The sequence below is a fragment of the Triplophysa dalaica genome, chromosome 4 (genome assembly GCF_015846415.1).
Source record: "Triplophysa dalaica isolate WHDGS20190420 chromosome 4, ASM1584641v1, whole genome shotgun sequence".
Taxonomy (NCBI): domain Eukaryota; kingdom Metazoa; phylum Chordata; class Actinopteri; order Cypriniformes; family Nemacheilidae; genus Triplophysa; species Triplophysa dalaica.
Genome location: NC_079545.1, coordinates 20,470,010 through 20,485,167, shown reverse-complemented (window position 1 = coordinate 20,485,167; position 15,158 = coordinate 20,470,010). Strand labels below are relative to the sequence as shown.

At 37.8% G+C, this 15,158-nt stretch overlaps 1 protein-coding gene across 1 annotated transcript; it reads right to left on the bottom strand.

The window, feature by feature from the left end:
* Positions 1-508: 508 nt before the first annotated feature.
* Positions 509-13,197, bottom strand: LOC130419818 (myosin heavy chain, fast skeletal muscle-like). Its single transcript, XM_056746795.1, has 39 exons — positions 12,991-13,197; positions 12,771-12,914; positions 12,531-12,687; positions 12,411-12,438; positions 12,196-12,304; positions 12,004-12,096; positions 11,833-11,896; positions 11,652-11,750; positions 11,476-11,579; positions 11,252-11,390; positions 11,046-11,164; positions 10,784-10,933; positions 10,187-10,357; positions 9,797-10,097; positions 9,617-9,681; positions 9,445-9,532; positions 9,217-9,334; positions 9,007-9,130; positions 7,086-7,222; positions 5,700-5,955; positions 5,378-5,620; positions 5,082-5,258; positions 4,846-4,991; positions 4,674-4,764; positions 4,207-4,596; positions 4,002-4,128; positions 3,642-3,760; positions 3,367-3,563; positions 3,103-3,286; positions 2,850-3,015; positions 2,643-2,767; positions 2,259-2,567; positions 1,934-2,137; positions 1,729-1,854; positions 1,480-1,650; positions 1,233-1,337; positions 1,061-1,156; positions 853-984; positions 509-529 (listed from the first exon to the last, which is right to left on the bottom strand). The coding sequence occupies exons 1-39, from the start codon at positions 13,195-13,197 to the stop codon at positions 509-511; spliced, it is 5,802 nt and encodes a 1,933-aa protein (XP_056602773.1).
* Between the last annotated feature and the right edge of the window lie 1,961 nt (positions 13,198-15,158).

The window sequence follows — 15,158 nt, the reverse complement described above, 5'->3', positions numbered from 1 at the left end:
CCTGTTCTTCAGAGTGGTAGTCTTTAAGGGGTTGAATAATTATGTCAATGAAGAATTCACAAAAGAAACATTTACTACTGTATTACAAAACTAATTGATGTCATTTTAGTTGCATATGGTTCTTTAAGAAGTCCTTGTAGGATTTCATTCTGAATACAATTACAAATGTACACTAAATTCCCTAAAACCATTTACAGAATTGGGGGTTAAATAATTTTGAACACAACTGTACATCTACAAAAATATCAAGAATGACTAATGCTGTCTTGCCTTGACATCGTAATATCTTGATTTCTTACTCAATATTTTAGTAACACTAAGATAAGAAAATGTGCTGAAATGGATCATTTATACTGTAGTAAAATGACCACTACATAAAGTGTTTTGATTAATTCATCAAAATCCAAAAGAAGAAATTTTCTGAAATCCAAAGAAGTTTCTTAGTGAAAGATTTATTTGAGGTTTTTTTTTACATTTAAAGACACAACAGTTTAGGATGTGAAGGCTTTCACTCAGCTGCCTCTTTGCCCTGTAAAAAAGGGTGACAAATATTTTAGTAAAAACAGAAAGTTAAATTAATTTAGTATTTAGGTAAAATATAAACACGATAACATGATTTTTACGTTTTATATAGGCACAAAATAAATACTTCTTTTATTGAAATGGCTTTTATGATACAAAATTAATTCGTCTCATTATACTTAAATTATAACTGTAAAATGTTTAAAATATTAGCTGAATGCAGTCTCCATAATTCTATTGTGAATGTTCTCACATTTTAATTAAAAAAAGCAAAAAAATTGAACTTGCAGTAAATGCAGTATAACATGTACAGACTGTTATTCAACTGACCTTTCCAGCATCGCGGCTCTTGGCTCTGAGTTTGTTGACCTGAGACTCAGAAATGTCAGCACGCTCCTCAGCCTCCTCCAGCTCATGCTGCACCTTCCTTAACTTGGAAAGGTGAGTGTTTGCTTGTTCATCCTGCAGAGTCAAAAATCAATATTCAGGTTACAAAAATATTATTGAGGTCTTTTTAATTCTCAAACGAAATACTTACAGCCTCCTCAGCCTGTCTCTTGTAAGCCTTGACCTTCAACTGAAGCTTATCAACTAGATCCTGCAGTCTGGTAATGTTCTTCTTATCCTCCTCAGTCTACAGGAAATGCCCACACATTAGAAAACGTAATAACCAAACTAATTTGAAATGTATTTTTACCCAAATTTATTACCTGGTAAGTGAGCTCCTTTACTCTCCTCTCATATTTGCGGACACCTTTAACTGCATCAACCCCACGTCTCTGTTCAGCCTCAACTTCAGTCTCAAGCTCACGAACCTGAAGACGAGATATTCTGTAAATAATTTTACTCAAAGGACATATGTTAACCCATGATATAATATATGATATAATAAAATAGAATGACATTTACAAAATATCCTTATCATGACCATGAATATAAAACTAAAATAAATCTTACTCTGGACTCCAGTTTCTGGAGTTGTTTCTTTCCTCCCTTCATGGCCAGATTCTCAGCCTCATCCAGACGGTGCTGCAGATCCTTCACTGTGACCTCCAGATTCTTCTTCATCCTCTCCAGATGAGAGCTGGTGTCCTGCTCCTTCTTGAGCTCTTCAGCCATCATTGCAGCCTTTTAGATGAATAAAGAAATACATTAATTTATAGGCGTGATTAAAACCCTTTGTGGTCAGCAGTTATTCTTTCTCACATCTGTAATGGCTTTCTTGGCCTTCTCTTCTGCATTTCTTGCTTCCTGTACAGTGTCATCAACTTCACTCTGGACCTGAACAAAGTCCGCCTCAAGCTTCTTCTTGGTGTTCAGGAGACTTGTGTTCTACAGAATGGATGAAGACATTGAAATGGAGAGCACTGTATATAATTCAATAATTAAATACAACAAAATTTGTTATTACCTGAGAGTGCAGCAGTCCAACACGCTCACTGATATCCACCAGCTCTTGTTCAGCCACTTTGCGGCCTCTCTCTGTCTGCTCCAGTGCAACTCTCAGCTCCTCAATCTCAGCCTGCATCAAAGTGTTTCTGCGCTCCACCATGGCCACCTGCTCCTTCATGTCTTCCTGTCCTCTCACGGCATCATCAAGGTGGAGTTGGGCATCCTAAACATATCAAAACTTTTCCTATAAATTTGTGTCTAAACATTTACCTAAGATACTTTAATAATATCCTTCAGAGTCTAAGAGCTTTGTATGTGATGAGGTCAAGTGGGAAGTCACATACCTTGAGTTGTCCCTGAACATTCCTCAGCTGTTTCTGGGCCTCAGCAGCCTGGCGATTGGCATGGCTCAGCTGAATCTCCATCTCATTAAGGTCTCCCTCCATCTTCTTCTTGATTCTCAGGGCATCATTTCGGCTCCTGACCTCAGAGTCCAGTGTGCTCTGCATGGACTCAGTGACTCTCTGGCTGTTTCTCTTGATCTGCTCCATCTCCTCATCCTTCTCTGCAAGCTTCCTGTCAATCTCACCCTTCACCTGATTCAGCTCAAGCTGGACACGGAGAATCTTGGACTCCTCATGCTCCAGGGTGCCCTGTAAAAAGTAAAAAAAACTTTCAGAACCTGTCATTAAAGAATTCAAGTAAAATGTTAATCTTGTGATACTCACTTCAGCCTCTTCCAGGGCGGTCTGAATCTCCGACTTCTCAGTCTCTACTGCTTTCTTGGCCTTTTCCAGCTCATGAATGCTCTTGCCAGTCTCACCCAACTGCTCAGTCAGATCTGAGATCTCCTCTACAGGTGAGAAAGAAAACATTATCAGTATGAAATGTCAACACATTTTAGATTAAAAATCTATTTAACATTTAAATCTTACGCTGGAGATTCTTGTTTTCTCTCTTGAGAGTTTCCAGCTGATCCAGAGACTCCTCATAGGAGTTCTTCATCTTGAACAGTTCAGTGCTGAGTGATCGAGCCTCTTTCTGGGCACCTTCCAGCTCTGCCTGACCCTCCTCATACTTCTGTTTCCATTCTGCCAGAACCTTTGGGTCAGAGTAAATATTATTAGTTGTAGAATCCTGAAAATGCTGCTCCTTTCTCAAAAAAATCTAATGTCAAAATTGCTTTACCTTGTCGAAGTTCCTCTGTTTCTTGTCAAGGTTAGCAGCCAACCCATTTGCTCTCTCCACATCAATCATGAGGTCCTCCACCTCACCCTGTAGTCTCTGCTTGGTCTTCTCCAGAGAGGCACATTTGGAGTTCACTGCCTCAATTTGTTCTTCTGCCTCTTGCAGACGCTGAGCAAGCTTTTTCCTGTTGTGCATTTTGTAATCATCAGTCAGAACATATATGTCATTTAAAAAAAACATATCATATTTTTCAGAAATTCATACTTGGCCTCTTCAAGCTCCTCTGTGCGCTGGATGGCATCAGTTTCATATTTGCTTCTCCACTGAGCAACCTCACTGTTTGCTTTAGACATTCCCCTCTGGAGCTCAGCCTTTGCCTCCTGCTCTTCCTCAAACTGCTCACGAAGCAGGTCACAGTCATGACGGGCTGACTGCACTGCATGGGCCAGAGCATTCTTAGCCTAGAAGAACAAGTCTGATATTATCTTTGTTCTGCAGGAAGTGACAAATGTATAGAAGCAATGATTATGGTGTATTACCTTAACCTCCTCTTCAATCTGCCTCTTAAGCTCCTCAATTTGTTGAGTGAAAGCTTGTTTGCCTCTGCTGAGCTGTGAAACAAGAGCTTCCTTCTCCTCCAGCTGACGGCCAAACTCACCTTGTGAGATTTAGATTCGTTAAGTCACATTGTGCCAATATTTATTCAGTTTAGTTAATAACTGTAACGCTTAGTTTATGACACAGTTAAGTTCTTTTTATCAAAACTAAATCTGTCAATTACAAGTTTGTGTTCATTATACAGCATTTGTTCAATAAAATAAAAGTAATATTTTTTTACTAAAAATTTGAATCGGATAAAAAATATTTTTAAATCAATTAAAAAATTAACAGTCTTTTACCATTTTCAGTTTGAAGTCTTGCTCTTTGAGCACTGAAGTCATTCAGCTGGCGGAGGTTCTCATCATTCTTGGACTTGATTTCACTGAGTTGGTCCTCCAGTGTGCGGCACATCTTCTCAAGATTGCCCTGAAAACAACAAAACCATTAGATCTTTAAGAATCGATGTCATGTTTCATTTATTCTTCTAGAAAAACAATTCTCAACCTTTGCTTTGGCAACAGCCTCCATGTTGCTGGAGAGATCATCAATCTCCATTTTGTATTCACTCTTCTCTTTCTCAAGCTTCTGCTTGACACGCTGGAGGTTGTCGATTTGCTCTCCCAACTCGGCCACACTGTCTGCCTGTTTCTTGCGGAGGGCAGCAGCGGTAGCTTCATGCTGAAGGGTGGACTCTTCCAGATCACGACGCAGCTTCTGAAATTCAGCTTCACGCTTCTTGTTCATCTCAATCTGAGCAGCAGTTGCTCCACCGGCTTCCTCAAGCCTCTCACTGATCTCCTCAAGTTCCCTAGAGAGATCAGCTCTCTGCTTCTCAACCTTGGCACGAGCAGCACGCTCAGCCTCAATCTCTTCCTCCAGTTCCTCAATGCGTGCCTACAGGAGCAGGTTATTCGACACACTTTAAGAATCTTGAACTTTCCGTTTTAAACACAAACAGTTCAAATTAATACCTGCAGCTCCTTGATCTTCTTCTGAAGTTGAGCTCCCAGAGATTGTTCATCTTCAATCTTGCTGAGCAGCTGGCTTGTTTCAAAGTCTTTCCTGTTGAAATAAAAAAAAAACATGTATAAAACATCACAATACAACAATACAGTTTTAATGGAAGTATGTTTTTAAAATTACTTCTTCAACTTCTCGTCAGATTGTTGCTTGTCATTTTCCAGGTCCATGATGGACTCCTGGGCCAGTTTCAGATCTCCTTCAAGCTTTCTCTTTGCTCTCTCAAGGTCCATACGGAGCTTCTTCTCTTGCTCAAGGGAACCCTCAAGCTATAGGTCCACAACAAAGACAATGATTCAAATTAAATGGACGCATAACAATGTTTTGAAAAACAAGTTCAAATGAGATCAATAACTCACATCATCAACTTGTTGCTCAAGCTTTGTTTTGGATTTGGTCAGGGTATTGACTTTGTCCTCCTCTGCCTGGAGATCATCCAGAGTCTGCTGATGTGCCTCTTGGAGAGCTTTCTTTTCCTTTGAGAGCTTGCCAATGCTCTCATCCTGAGCTGCCATTTCCTCAGTCAGGTTCTTGACCTGTGTGATTTTTAATACCATATTATTTTATCCAATTCATGTTCCATAAAAAAATATTAGATGTAATAATGAATACGATTTGAAGCACTTATTACTGTCAAGAAACAATTGTCTCAAACCTTATTCTCAGTGGCATGTTTCTCCTTCTCAACTTTAGCCAAGGTGAGCTCCAGGTCGTCAATGTCTTTCTTCAGTTCAGAACACTCATCCTCCAGTTTTCTCTTCTTAGCTGTAAGTTCACCATTGATTTCTTCTTCATCTTCCAGTCTCTCAGTTGTCTCTTTGAGTTTAGCTTCAAGCTGGATTTTGCTCTTGATCAGACCCTCACACCTCTCCTCAGCATCTGAGAGATTATCAGATTCCTGAAGAGAAAAAATGTCCCTTTTAAAAACATGAAAACCTCAATTTCTAATAAATTGGCATTCAATAAAGTATACTTACAGAGGCCACTTGCAGCTGCAGATCATTTTTCTCTTGGAGCAGAGAAACCATCTTTTCTTCAAGCTCCTTCTTTTTAGCTTCAGCCTTGGCAAGATCTTCTTTGCATTTTGCAAAATCCTCTTTCATAGATGACAGCTCCTTCTCAGTCTCAGCACTCTTTAGCAGAGGCTTAATCTTGTAGTAAACCTTCATCCATGGCCAGTGTTTGACATTCATGAATGAGCGGATGTTGTATTGAATGGTGTAAATGGCATCCCTGACAAAAAAGAAAAATGATGGTTTAAATGACCCTTCGAGTGAAGTTTGAATGATCAGGTGACCGGACCGATCATAACTCCGAGATTATTATTATTATCCAAGGCTATTCGCCATTTTGCTCTACAATCAAACCATAGTTAAACCGACTGAAGTTATTATGCAGTTTGAAAAGTCCTTCACGGTTGTTACTGGCCGTCACACTCTATGAAAATGATCCCAGTTAAAAGTTTTGTCACTTTGGATAAAAGGAGTATAAAAGAAGCCTTTTTCTGGCGTTTTGGCTTAAATACTTATGTCCTATGATCTGCGCTAAATGCCTGCATCTCACCAAACTGCCATAATTTTGTTTTCAGAGGAAAAATTTGATCTTCATGGTCGTTGCCTCAACATTTTTGAGTTTTAGAGGTTCTTGGTTTAAATAAGCAGAACTTTCTAATTTTGATTACTGTTGAGTTAAAGTTCTCACCAATTCTTAGCAAGTGGGACTTTATTTCATAAAAAGGATAAAATTAATATTAAAGTAGACAAACTTAAACAAATAAGTACACCAGAATTGCATCTTTAAGATAACTTAATTAAATTAAGTTACTTTATTTAATATATTTCTTCGTCTTAATGCGCATTAATTAAACACCTTGATTTATGCAACCCAGAAATTAACAAAAAGAGACTGATCTCAGAACTGGCATTAGCACAGAAATTGCTCACTGTCAACGAAACCATGTCAATTGTTGTTTCAGGGATTGATGTCCTTTAATATTTATGTTACCAGAACTTTTTATAAAATTATGTTTACATTACTAAATCTGTTAGATTTTTTTTTAACATTTGTGTTTAAGATGTGAAAGTACAGATATTTTTTTGCCAAAACTGATTATTTAACAATAAATATTCTTAAGTGTAGGGGGTGTGCGTTGGCTGATGTCAGACATAAGGGAGCGGGCTCTGAGAAGGGTCAATTGCATTTGATACATGTGGTGTGTGTTAGAATAATTTACTTTACAGGTCCTGCATATTTACTACAGGATGTTTCTTTGAATATCAAGAAGATATTGTTATAGGTTATGAAATCTTCGTTGAGTTATTATAAGGGCCAGAGCGTGTTGAATCTCTCATGACATTACTCACCTCCTCGCCGTCATCTTCACAAACTCTCTCCTCATGAGGAAACCACGGAAGAGAGCCTGAGTCATTGTGACCAGATTAGCCAGTTTCTCATCACGCATCTCCTCAAGAGTACCCAGAAGACCAGCTTTGAAGAACACCTGCATTTAGGCAAAAAAATATAGAGATTAATATAATTTGCGATGGTTTCCCGGAGAGGGATCATCTTAATCCAGGACTAGGCTTTTGCTTAATTAGGACATTTAGTAGTTTTTACAAACATGCCTAACAACACAATGGCACTGACCAACCCTTTTGGTCAAAATTCAAGCTTTTAATGTTGTTTATAATGTTTGAGGTTTTTAATATGCTTCAAGCCCCAGTAAAATCAAAATGAACATTTTTTTCCTTTTATTAAAAATAAACTAGCCTTAAGGACGTCAATAAACTGATATGCTCCTACGCGCTGACAAAACTCCAATTTAGAAGAAATAATTTATTAAATTTATAGCCTTAACTTGGGCTCAAAAAAATCTAGAAACTCCATGACATCACACTACAGTTCAGCCTCGCTTCAAAGTTCTTGTCCAATCAAATCTGCTTTAGAATCTGAAGAGTCCTGCCCCCTTCACTAGGAGATCATCGAAAGTAGCGCCTCAAATCAGTCACTTGTTTTTACATTTATTATGTCCTACATGGTGAGTGACGCATAATGCACTAGATGAGATATGTTCCCAGAAATGATAGATCCTCCTCAATTTTGAACTGATCTCTGACACTAGGATACGTGCCTAAAGCGTTTGAGGTGGGTGTTATAAGGCCTCTTTTAAAAAAAATTATAGCCCATATCGAAGCTACCTTTCATGTCTAGAGTACTTGAAAAAGTAGTTTTAACTCAATTTTGTTCCTTCCTCCAAAGGAATGATATCATTGAAGAATTCTAGTCTGGATTTAAATGACATCACAGTACAGAGACTGCGTTGATCAGAGTTACAAATGATCTGTTTTTGGCGTCTGACCGTGACTGTATCTCGTTATTGGAGGCTTGAAGATATTAGTGCTGCATTCGAAACCATTGACCACATTACACTCTTACATAGATCTCACGTCTGCTTTAATGGAATAGCTTTGAAATGGTTTTCAATCTTACCTATCCGTTTTCTTTTTTTTTTGTAAAAAAAAACATTTGTAGCAATAAACAATGAGGTGACCATTTTAAGAATATATCCAAACTGCCTCATATGCGTCTATAATACAAATCCTCTACGGGTTTAGGCTGCATTAGTAATACATATACTTGTTGCACCAAAGGTAGAAAAGTGCTCTACTCTCAGCTGTCTTTTCTCATTGTTCCGAGGTTACCACAGCAAGCAGGATGCAGTCTATGCCCAGACCAGATGGTAGAGCTGAGACAAGGAAGCAGCAACCCGACAAGTCTACATTACAACATGTCAACTGCTTTAAGAATATTAATGATCATATTAAACCTTTGTCTACCTTTTTACTATGTGTAATTTCTTTTTATTTAGCCTAGTTGTGAAACATTGTCGAGCTTGTAGAGATGCTGCAGTTTTTGCCAGATGGGAACTGGTTCCCCTGGAGATTTTCTTTTCTCCATTGGAGTTTAGGGTTCCTAGACAACGCTAGCATACTGGTTTGCACGTTTTTTTCTGACCAGGGGGGCTGATGACATCAGCTATAGAATGTAAAGTTTTTATATTTATTAATATCATTTAGGAATTTAAAGTCCGCATAATATTTCACCTGTATTTCTCTCCTTTATGTGACTTTAAGATATGTCAACGGAAACTGGTTTCAGTTTGGACCGCTCTGACATTTATTTTAGTCTAGGACTAGAAAGATTCCCTGTCCTGAAAACCGCCACTTAGAGTTTACAGTAAACATTATTTTTGAAAGACAGATAATTGTAAAGCAGAATGTGAACCTTTGTGTGTCCAAATCTGTACTCTTCATGATCAACATCGATGGATCCCAGGAGTTTCTCAGAAGCTTTCTTGTTGTCCATGAAAGTTCCCTCAGGGATAACACTGGCATTCAGTACCTTGTATCTGTGGATGAATCAAACTGCTTTACATCTTTGATATAATGAAGATTTGCCTCAAACAAGAATCAACATTTTCATGGTCCCAGTTACCTCTGTTTGAAGTCAGCATAGGGGATTCTGCTGGGGAAGCCCTTTCTGCAGATTCTGATACCTTCCAGGACACCGTTACACCTCAGCTGGTGGATAACCAGGAAGTTCTCCATGAGACCTATGAAAACAGTGGATGGCATTAGTTTGGTAGATGAACAACACCTCTCATTAACATAACTTTAATATCTTTTTAACATCAGAATTAATGTGAGTGCTTTATTATTTTACCTGGAGTCTTTGACTCATTGGGAATCAGACAACGTACAAAGTGGGGGTGAGTGCTCCTCAAGTTGCTCATTAGCTTGCCCAGATTCTCCTGTAACATCGCTCACAGTTTCAGTGTTATCATTCATCATTAATTCAATCATTATTTGGTTTGTAATTTTGGACAATGACATACTCTGAACTGAGAAGACACGGTCTGCATGGAACCACCCTTCTTCTTGCCTCCCTTTCCTCCCTTCTCTGTTTAAAAAGGACAAATACATATAATATAATGACAAGAAATATGTGCAACACAAATTTGGAGTTAAATTAACTGGAAAAATCATTACATTAACAAAGTGGGTTTTTTAATTACCTTCAACAACAGGTGGGTATAAAGTACTCAGCAATTTGACAGAAGACTTCTGGTACAGCTGTATAACAGACTCATTCAGTGGATCCTTGTTCTTGTCCAGCCAGCCAGTAACGTTGTAGTCCACAGTTCCAGCATAGTGAACCAGGGAGAAGTGAGCCTCAGCCTTGCCTTTGGCAGGCTTTGGTTTCTGGAAAGCATTACACTTGCCAAGATGATGATCATACAGCTTGTTCTTGAACGTTGTGTCTGAGGCCTTGGGAAACATACACTCTTCTTCAAGGACGGAGAAGATACCCATGGGCTGTTTTAAAAAAGGGGAGTTATACTTGTGTCACAGAGATTGAAAATCGAAAATTATTTGCTTGAAGAGTTTTATAAACCAGTCAAAACCTTCTCAATGAGCTCGATGCAAGCAGCCAAGTCCATGCCAAAGTCAATGAATGCCCAAACAATGCCCTCCTTCTTGTACTCCTCTTGTTCCAGCACAAACATGGTGTGGTTGAAAAACTGTTGCAGTTTCTCGTTGGTGAAGTTGATGCACAGCTGCTCCATACTGTTGTACTGGAGAGAGAGATAAAGAAACATTTTCTGAAAACTGGATATGAACACAGATTTTAATATTACAAAAACAATTTTCTGGGGCGGGGCTCTTATGAGGCCCTTGTCAGCCTGCGCATAGAGGAAGTAGAGAAGGCGACACAGAAAAAGCTTATTTTTTGCCACAAGGTAGGCTTTTCAAACAAAGTTATGATACAGTTCATGTCCTTTTTAATCATTGATCTGAAATATGCTGTTTAATCAGGATTTTTGCCAGTGATTTTAGAAATATGTGCCTTCCCCCATTTAAATAGATAGATTTAATAATTAATATATTGCTTTGACTCAAATTGCTGCTCAGAGCCATTGCAAACATGGCCACGGAGTGGCACGACTTCCGTAAATGGACTTTGATATGAATCAGAATGGAGAAAAGAGAATAATTCTTACATCAAAGATCTCAAAGCCAGCGATATCCAGCACACCAATGTAGGATGATCTGGCTTGTTTTGTGTCCAACTGCTGGTTGATACGAACAACCATCCACAAGAACATCCTCTCATAGATAGATTTGGCCAGAGCGCTAACAGAGTTGTACACCTGTAGATATAATACAGTGTACATTTAATTTGAAGCTATGCTTTTGTAATTATTAGGCAGATTTATAATTGTCATGTTTAAAATGTTGTAGTTTGCATGTGTTACTACATACCTGTGGTACGGTCTGACCTTTGGTCACATACTCATTTCCAACCTTCACTCTTGGGTAGCACAAAGCCTTCAGCATATCAGCAGAGTTCAAGCCCAAAAGGTATGCAACTTTGTCAGCATCTGGAATTTTGTGGTTGAAAACTCAAATTTATTAAATGTATTCCCATGACCATTATTCAACATGCAAATAGAATCACAAAGTCTCACCCTCTGTGCCATCAGGCTCAGCCTGTTCCTCACGCTGCTTCTGCTTGAACTTCATGTTACCATGATGCAGCACTGCTCCAGTGAACTTATAGATGGCCATCTTCTCCTCACCATTGAAGCCCAGAATGTCAATAGCAGTCTGGAAATCCCAGATAGGTATAAGTCATAGCACCTGCCATATATATGTAGAATATCATTGCCATTGTCAAAAAATAATGACTCACATCAGTGGCAACCAGCTCCTCTTTATCATCAATGCTTGCCACTGTGATGTGACCCTGACTGCACATGGGGAAGTCATAGGGGTTGGTGGTGATGAGCGTCATTTCTGTTACATACAAAGTGCATTGTTGAGTATTATACAACATTATCTGACATTTTAAAGTTCTGAATGACCTACCAATCAGCTCAGGCTTGTGGTTGGTCATCATCTGGTAGAAGATGTGGTAGCCTCTCTCATCTGAAAGCTGGAATGTCACTCTAGACTTCTCCAGCAGGTCTGGTCAAGAAATTAAGTATTTAGTGGTAATCAAACAGTTGCCTATGTTTCAGATTGGAAATTCTCATTAACTGTCACTTACATGTCTCAATATCAGCACTAGCCAGTTTTCCAGAGGTACCAAAGTGAATTCTGATGAATTTACCCTGTTCAAATAAAATACATGTAAATTGCTTTTGTGGCAACAAGGCTTTCACAATAAATATTTATATATAAAAATAACTTATTGTACTCTTTGAAACTGAAAACTTACAAAACGAGAGGAGTTGTCATTTCTCACGGTCTTGGCATTACCATAAGCCTCAAGCAAAGGGTTAGCAGCAATGATCTGGTCCTCAAGAGATCCCTGTGAGTTAAGAAGTTTAATGTATCAACTTAAATTAATAATAATATTAATAGAGAGTTTTATTTTTATGTATTAAGAACATTGCTTTTTGTATCACACCTTGATTTGGCTGACACCTTCTTTCTTCTTGTCAGTATGCACTGCAACTGTGGCAAAGTACTGAATGACACGTTTGGTGTTTACAGTCTTTCCAGCACCAGATTCTCCACTGGTTTACAAGAGATGATTATCAGACAGAATATGATAAGACAAATAAAAATCTCATGAGAGTAATATATAACAGTTTTTAACATCTCATAAAAGTAAAAACGTACGTGATCAGGACAGACTGGTTCTCTCTGTCTGTAAATTGAATGGTAATTTTGTTTAGATAATTGATTCATTAATACCAGATACCATAATTTAGCAAATCAATATCAAAATTCAGCACTTACCAATGAGCATGAACTGATAGGCATTGTCAGAGACAGAGAAGATGTGGGGTGGGGCCTCCATACGCTTTTTGCCTCTGTAGGCAGACACCACTTCTGCATCATACACTGGGAGCCACTTGTAGGGGTTCACAGTAGCACAGAAGAGTCCTGAGTAGGTCTGAAACAAACATAGAAACCATTCGATTGCAGCATCACAGTCATAATGAACTTGAATGATGTTTTACTTTCTGCTAAACTTACATAGATCATCCATGCTGCGTAACGCTCTTTGAGGTTATACAGTACAGAGGCTTCATTGAGATGGGTCATCATGGCCATGTCCTCAATCTTGTCATACTTGGGAGGATTCATTGGGGTAACATCCTCCTCCTTAACAACTCTCTCCTATTAAAGTGATTCAGCAAACATCAGATTTGTACGTTTTTTTTAATGATGATCTTTGAGAAATGTGGATATTTACCTCCTTAGTATCATTCACAATAACTGTGACTTTGCCACCATCTTTGCTCTTGATTGTTCCTTTGAGGTACAACTCTTTGACATCAGTCACATAGCAGGCAGCCTTAGCATCAAAGGGTGCGCTCTGAGCCTCAATTCTCTCCTTCTCAGGCTTACGGAGATAAATGGCAGCTTTGCCATAAATGGCCATCTCCGCGTCCGTACTCATGGTGGCGGCTTACTGTTGAAATATTTTCCCTCCAGTTTTAACAAAATATTAAAAGGATCTTTTAAAATCTATTGACTGTTCTTACTATTTCTTACTGTGGTTCTGAACTTTAGACACATTTTATTTGTCACCAGCATTTTTAGTACAACAAAACAGTTTTTTTTGTACAAATAGAAACAAACGACAATAAAATATATACGACACAGCCTCTGTCACCACCTTGTTTAAACTGATGTAGTGATTTTAACCAGTGTGAAGAATATACTAATGTAAGATATTACCTTTACCTTTTCGCACTGCCACAGATGCCGATAAAATTCCTTACTCTGCAATAAACAAAGGAATAGGGAGGTCACATTCTACATAAACATTGTGCTCACTCATAATCAATTTAAAAACATAGGTATGAAATGGCTGCATTCATCTAGTAATTTACTGTGTTTGTATTAAGGAATTCAAAGCTTGTCTTACCACAACAAACTTGGTTTGTCTTCTGGACGCAAATGTCTCCAGGTCTGCCTCTGCCCTTTATACTGTACTGACTTTGCCAGCAATGCAAAAGTTAAATATGGTTAACACCACATATGGCTAATATGTTAGTTAAGAAAGTGATCAGGTGGACCAACCGTTGCTAGCCAAGTTGAATAGCAAAGAAGTAAAGATGCAGCTGTTTATCATTTAACATGCCTATTGTGTCACTTTTAAAGTATTATGTTGGTTAATAATAGGTGATAAAGTTGTTTTGCTTATGTTTTTAAAAGCTTTTGACAGTTATATTAAGGTTTCAGCTAAAACATTATTCGGAAGGCTACGTGAAGATATTTCAACATAAATTGAGACAACACTTCTTTGAGTACTTTAATATTGCTGGATTTTTTTCTTAAATGCAAAGAGAATATGATAATTGTTTTTAAACAAGTAAATAACTTTTTTCATCAATCTTTGGGTGCTGAAATCACCAGCAGTATAGTGGTACCTAATATAATAAGAATATTAATTCATTAATTTGTTACAACACAACAATTCTCATAAATACCTATGTATATGTTTATATTTCATTTTATTGCATCAATTGATTGGTTTGCATTCCGTGGACAAGCACTCTCATGGATCAGATTTCTTGAACTGCCTCACATGCAAAATAACTTGTGTCTGTATATGGCAGTTGGATTGTTCTAATTTTGGCTCAACCACTACTGCATGGGTGTCTGCTTTGACTATTCATGCAATTTCTGTCGATTCATCAACATCATGGTGCTCAAGTAGGCTAAATGTGTTTTCTTATAATATCCATTTTGATAACCGTTGCTCTGTACAGAAATGATCTTAAATAGCTAGAAAGTAATTCAATTGTGGGAACCTTTATAATGGAGTTTAATGCACTATTTGATTCACAATTCAAATGCATTATCAAACATACTAAATTATGTTTATTTGAAAATGTAAAAATGCAGAAAGTTTACTATGATCAGCTCATTCACATGAATTGCATATAAATAACACACACTGTGCAATATCGTGTAAAACGTACGCCAAAGTTAGATTTTGCGTGAATACTATATGCCTACTTTTGCGTGCATATGATACGGCAATCTAGCCTGTGTGCATATTAAATTGCAATTTGTCTCATTAACCTGTCCCCTAACCCAAACCCTAAACCTAATGTTAGCGTGCTTGCATATTATCACTTCTACCCTAGAAAGAACACAACAGTGCACCAATAATTTTAATGAACAACATCATATATATTATTAAAACACTTAAATTGACCATTTTTGTGAATAACATACTTTTATTTATGGAAAGCCAAGTGGGTGAAATATATGTGAATTTTAACAACTTAAGTACACGTCAACAACGTGTATTTCACATACTCAACGTGTATTTAACATGTACTTAACGCATTGTTTGTGTGTGAAAATTGTACATGTATATGATGTGTTTTTAACACGTACTTAACG

What these genes read in the sequence shown, in the direction of transcription:
- LOC130419818 (XM_056746795.1), bottom strand. Translation starts at nt 13,197, where the DNA reads ATGAGTACGGACGCGGAGATGGCCATTTATGGCAAAGCTGCCATTTAT. An exon ending in AACAGAGGAACTTCGACAAG is followed by an intron (nt 3,016 to 3,102) that starts GTAAAGCAATTT and finishes TCTGACCCAAAG; the next exon opens with GTTCTGGCAGAATGGAAACA. An exon ending in ATGTTCAGGGACAACTCAAG is followed by an intron (nt 2,138 to 2,258) that starts GTATGTGACTTC and finishes TGATATGTTTAG; the next exon opens with GATGCCCAACTCCACCTTGA.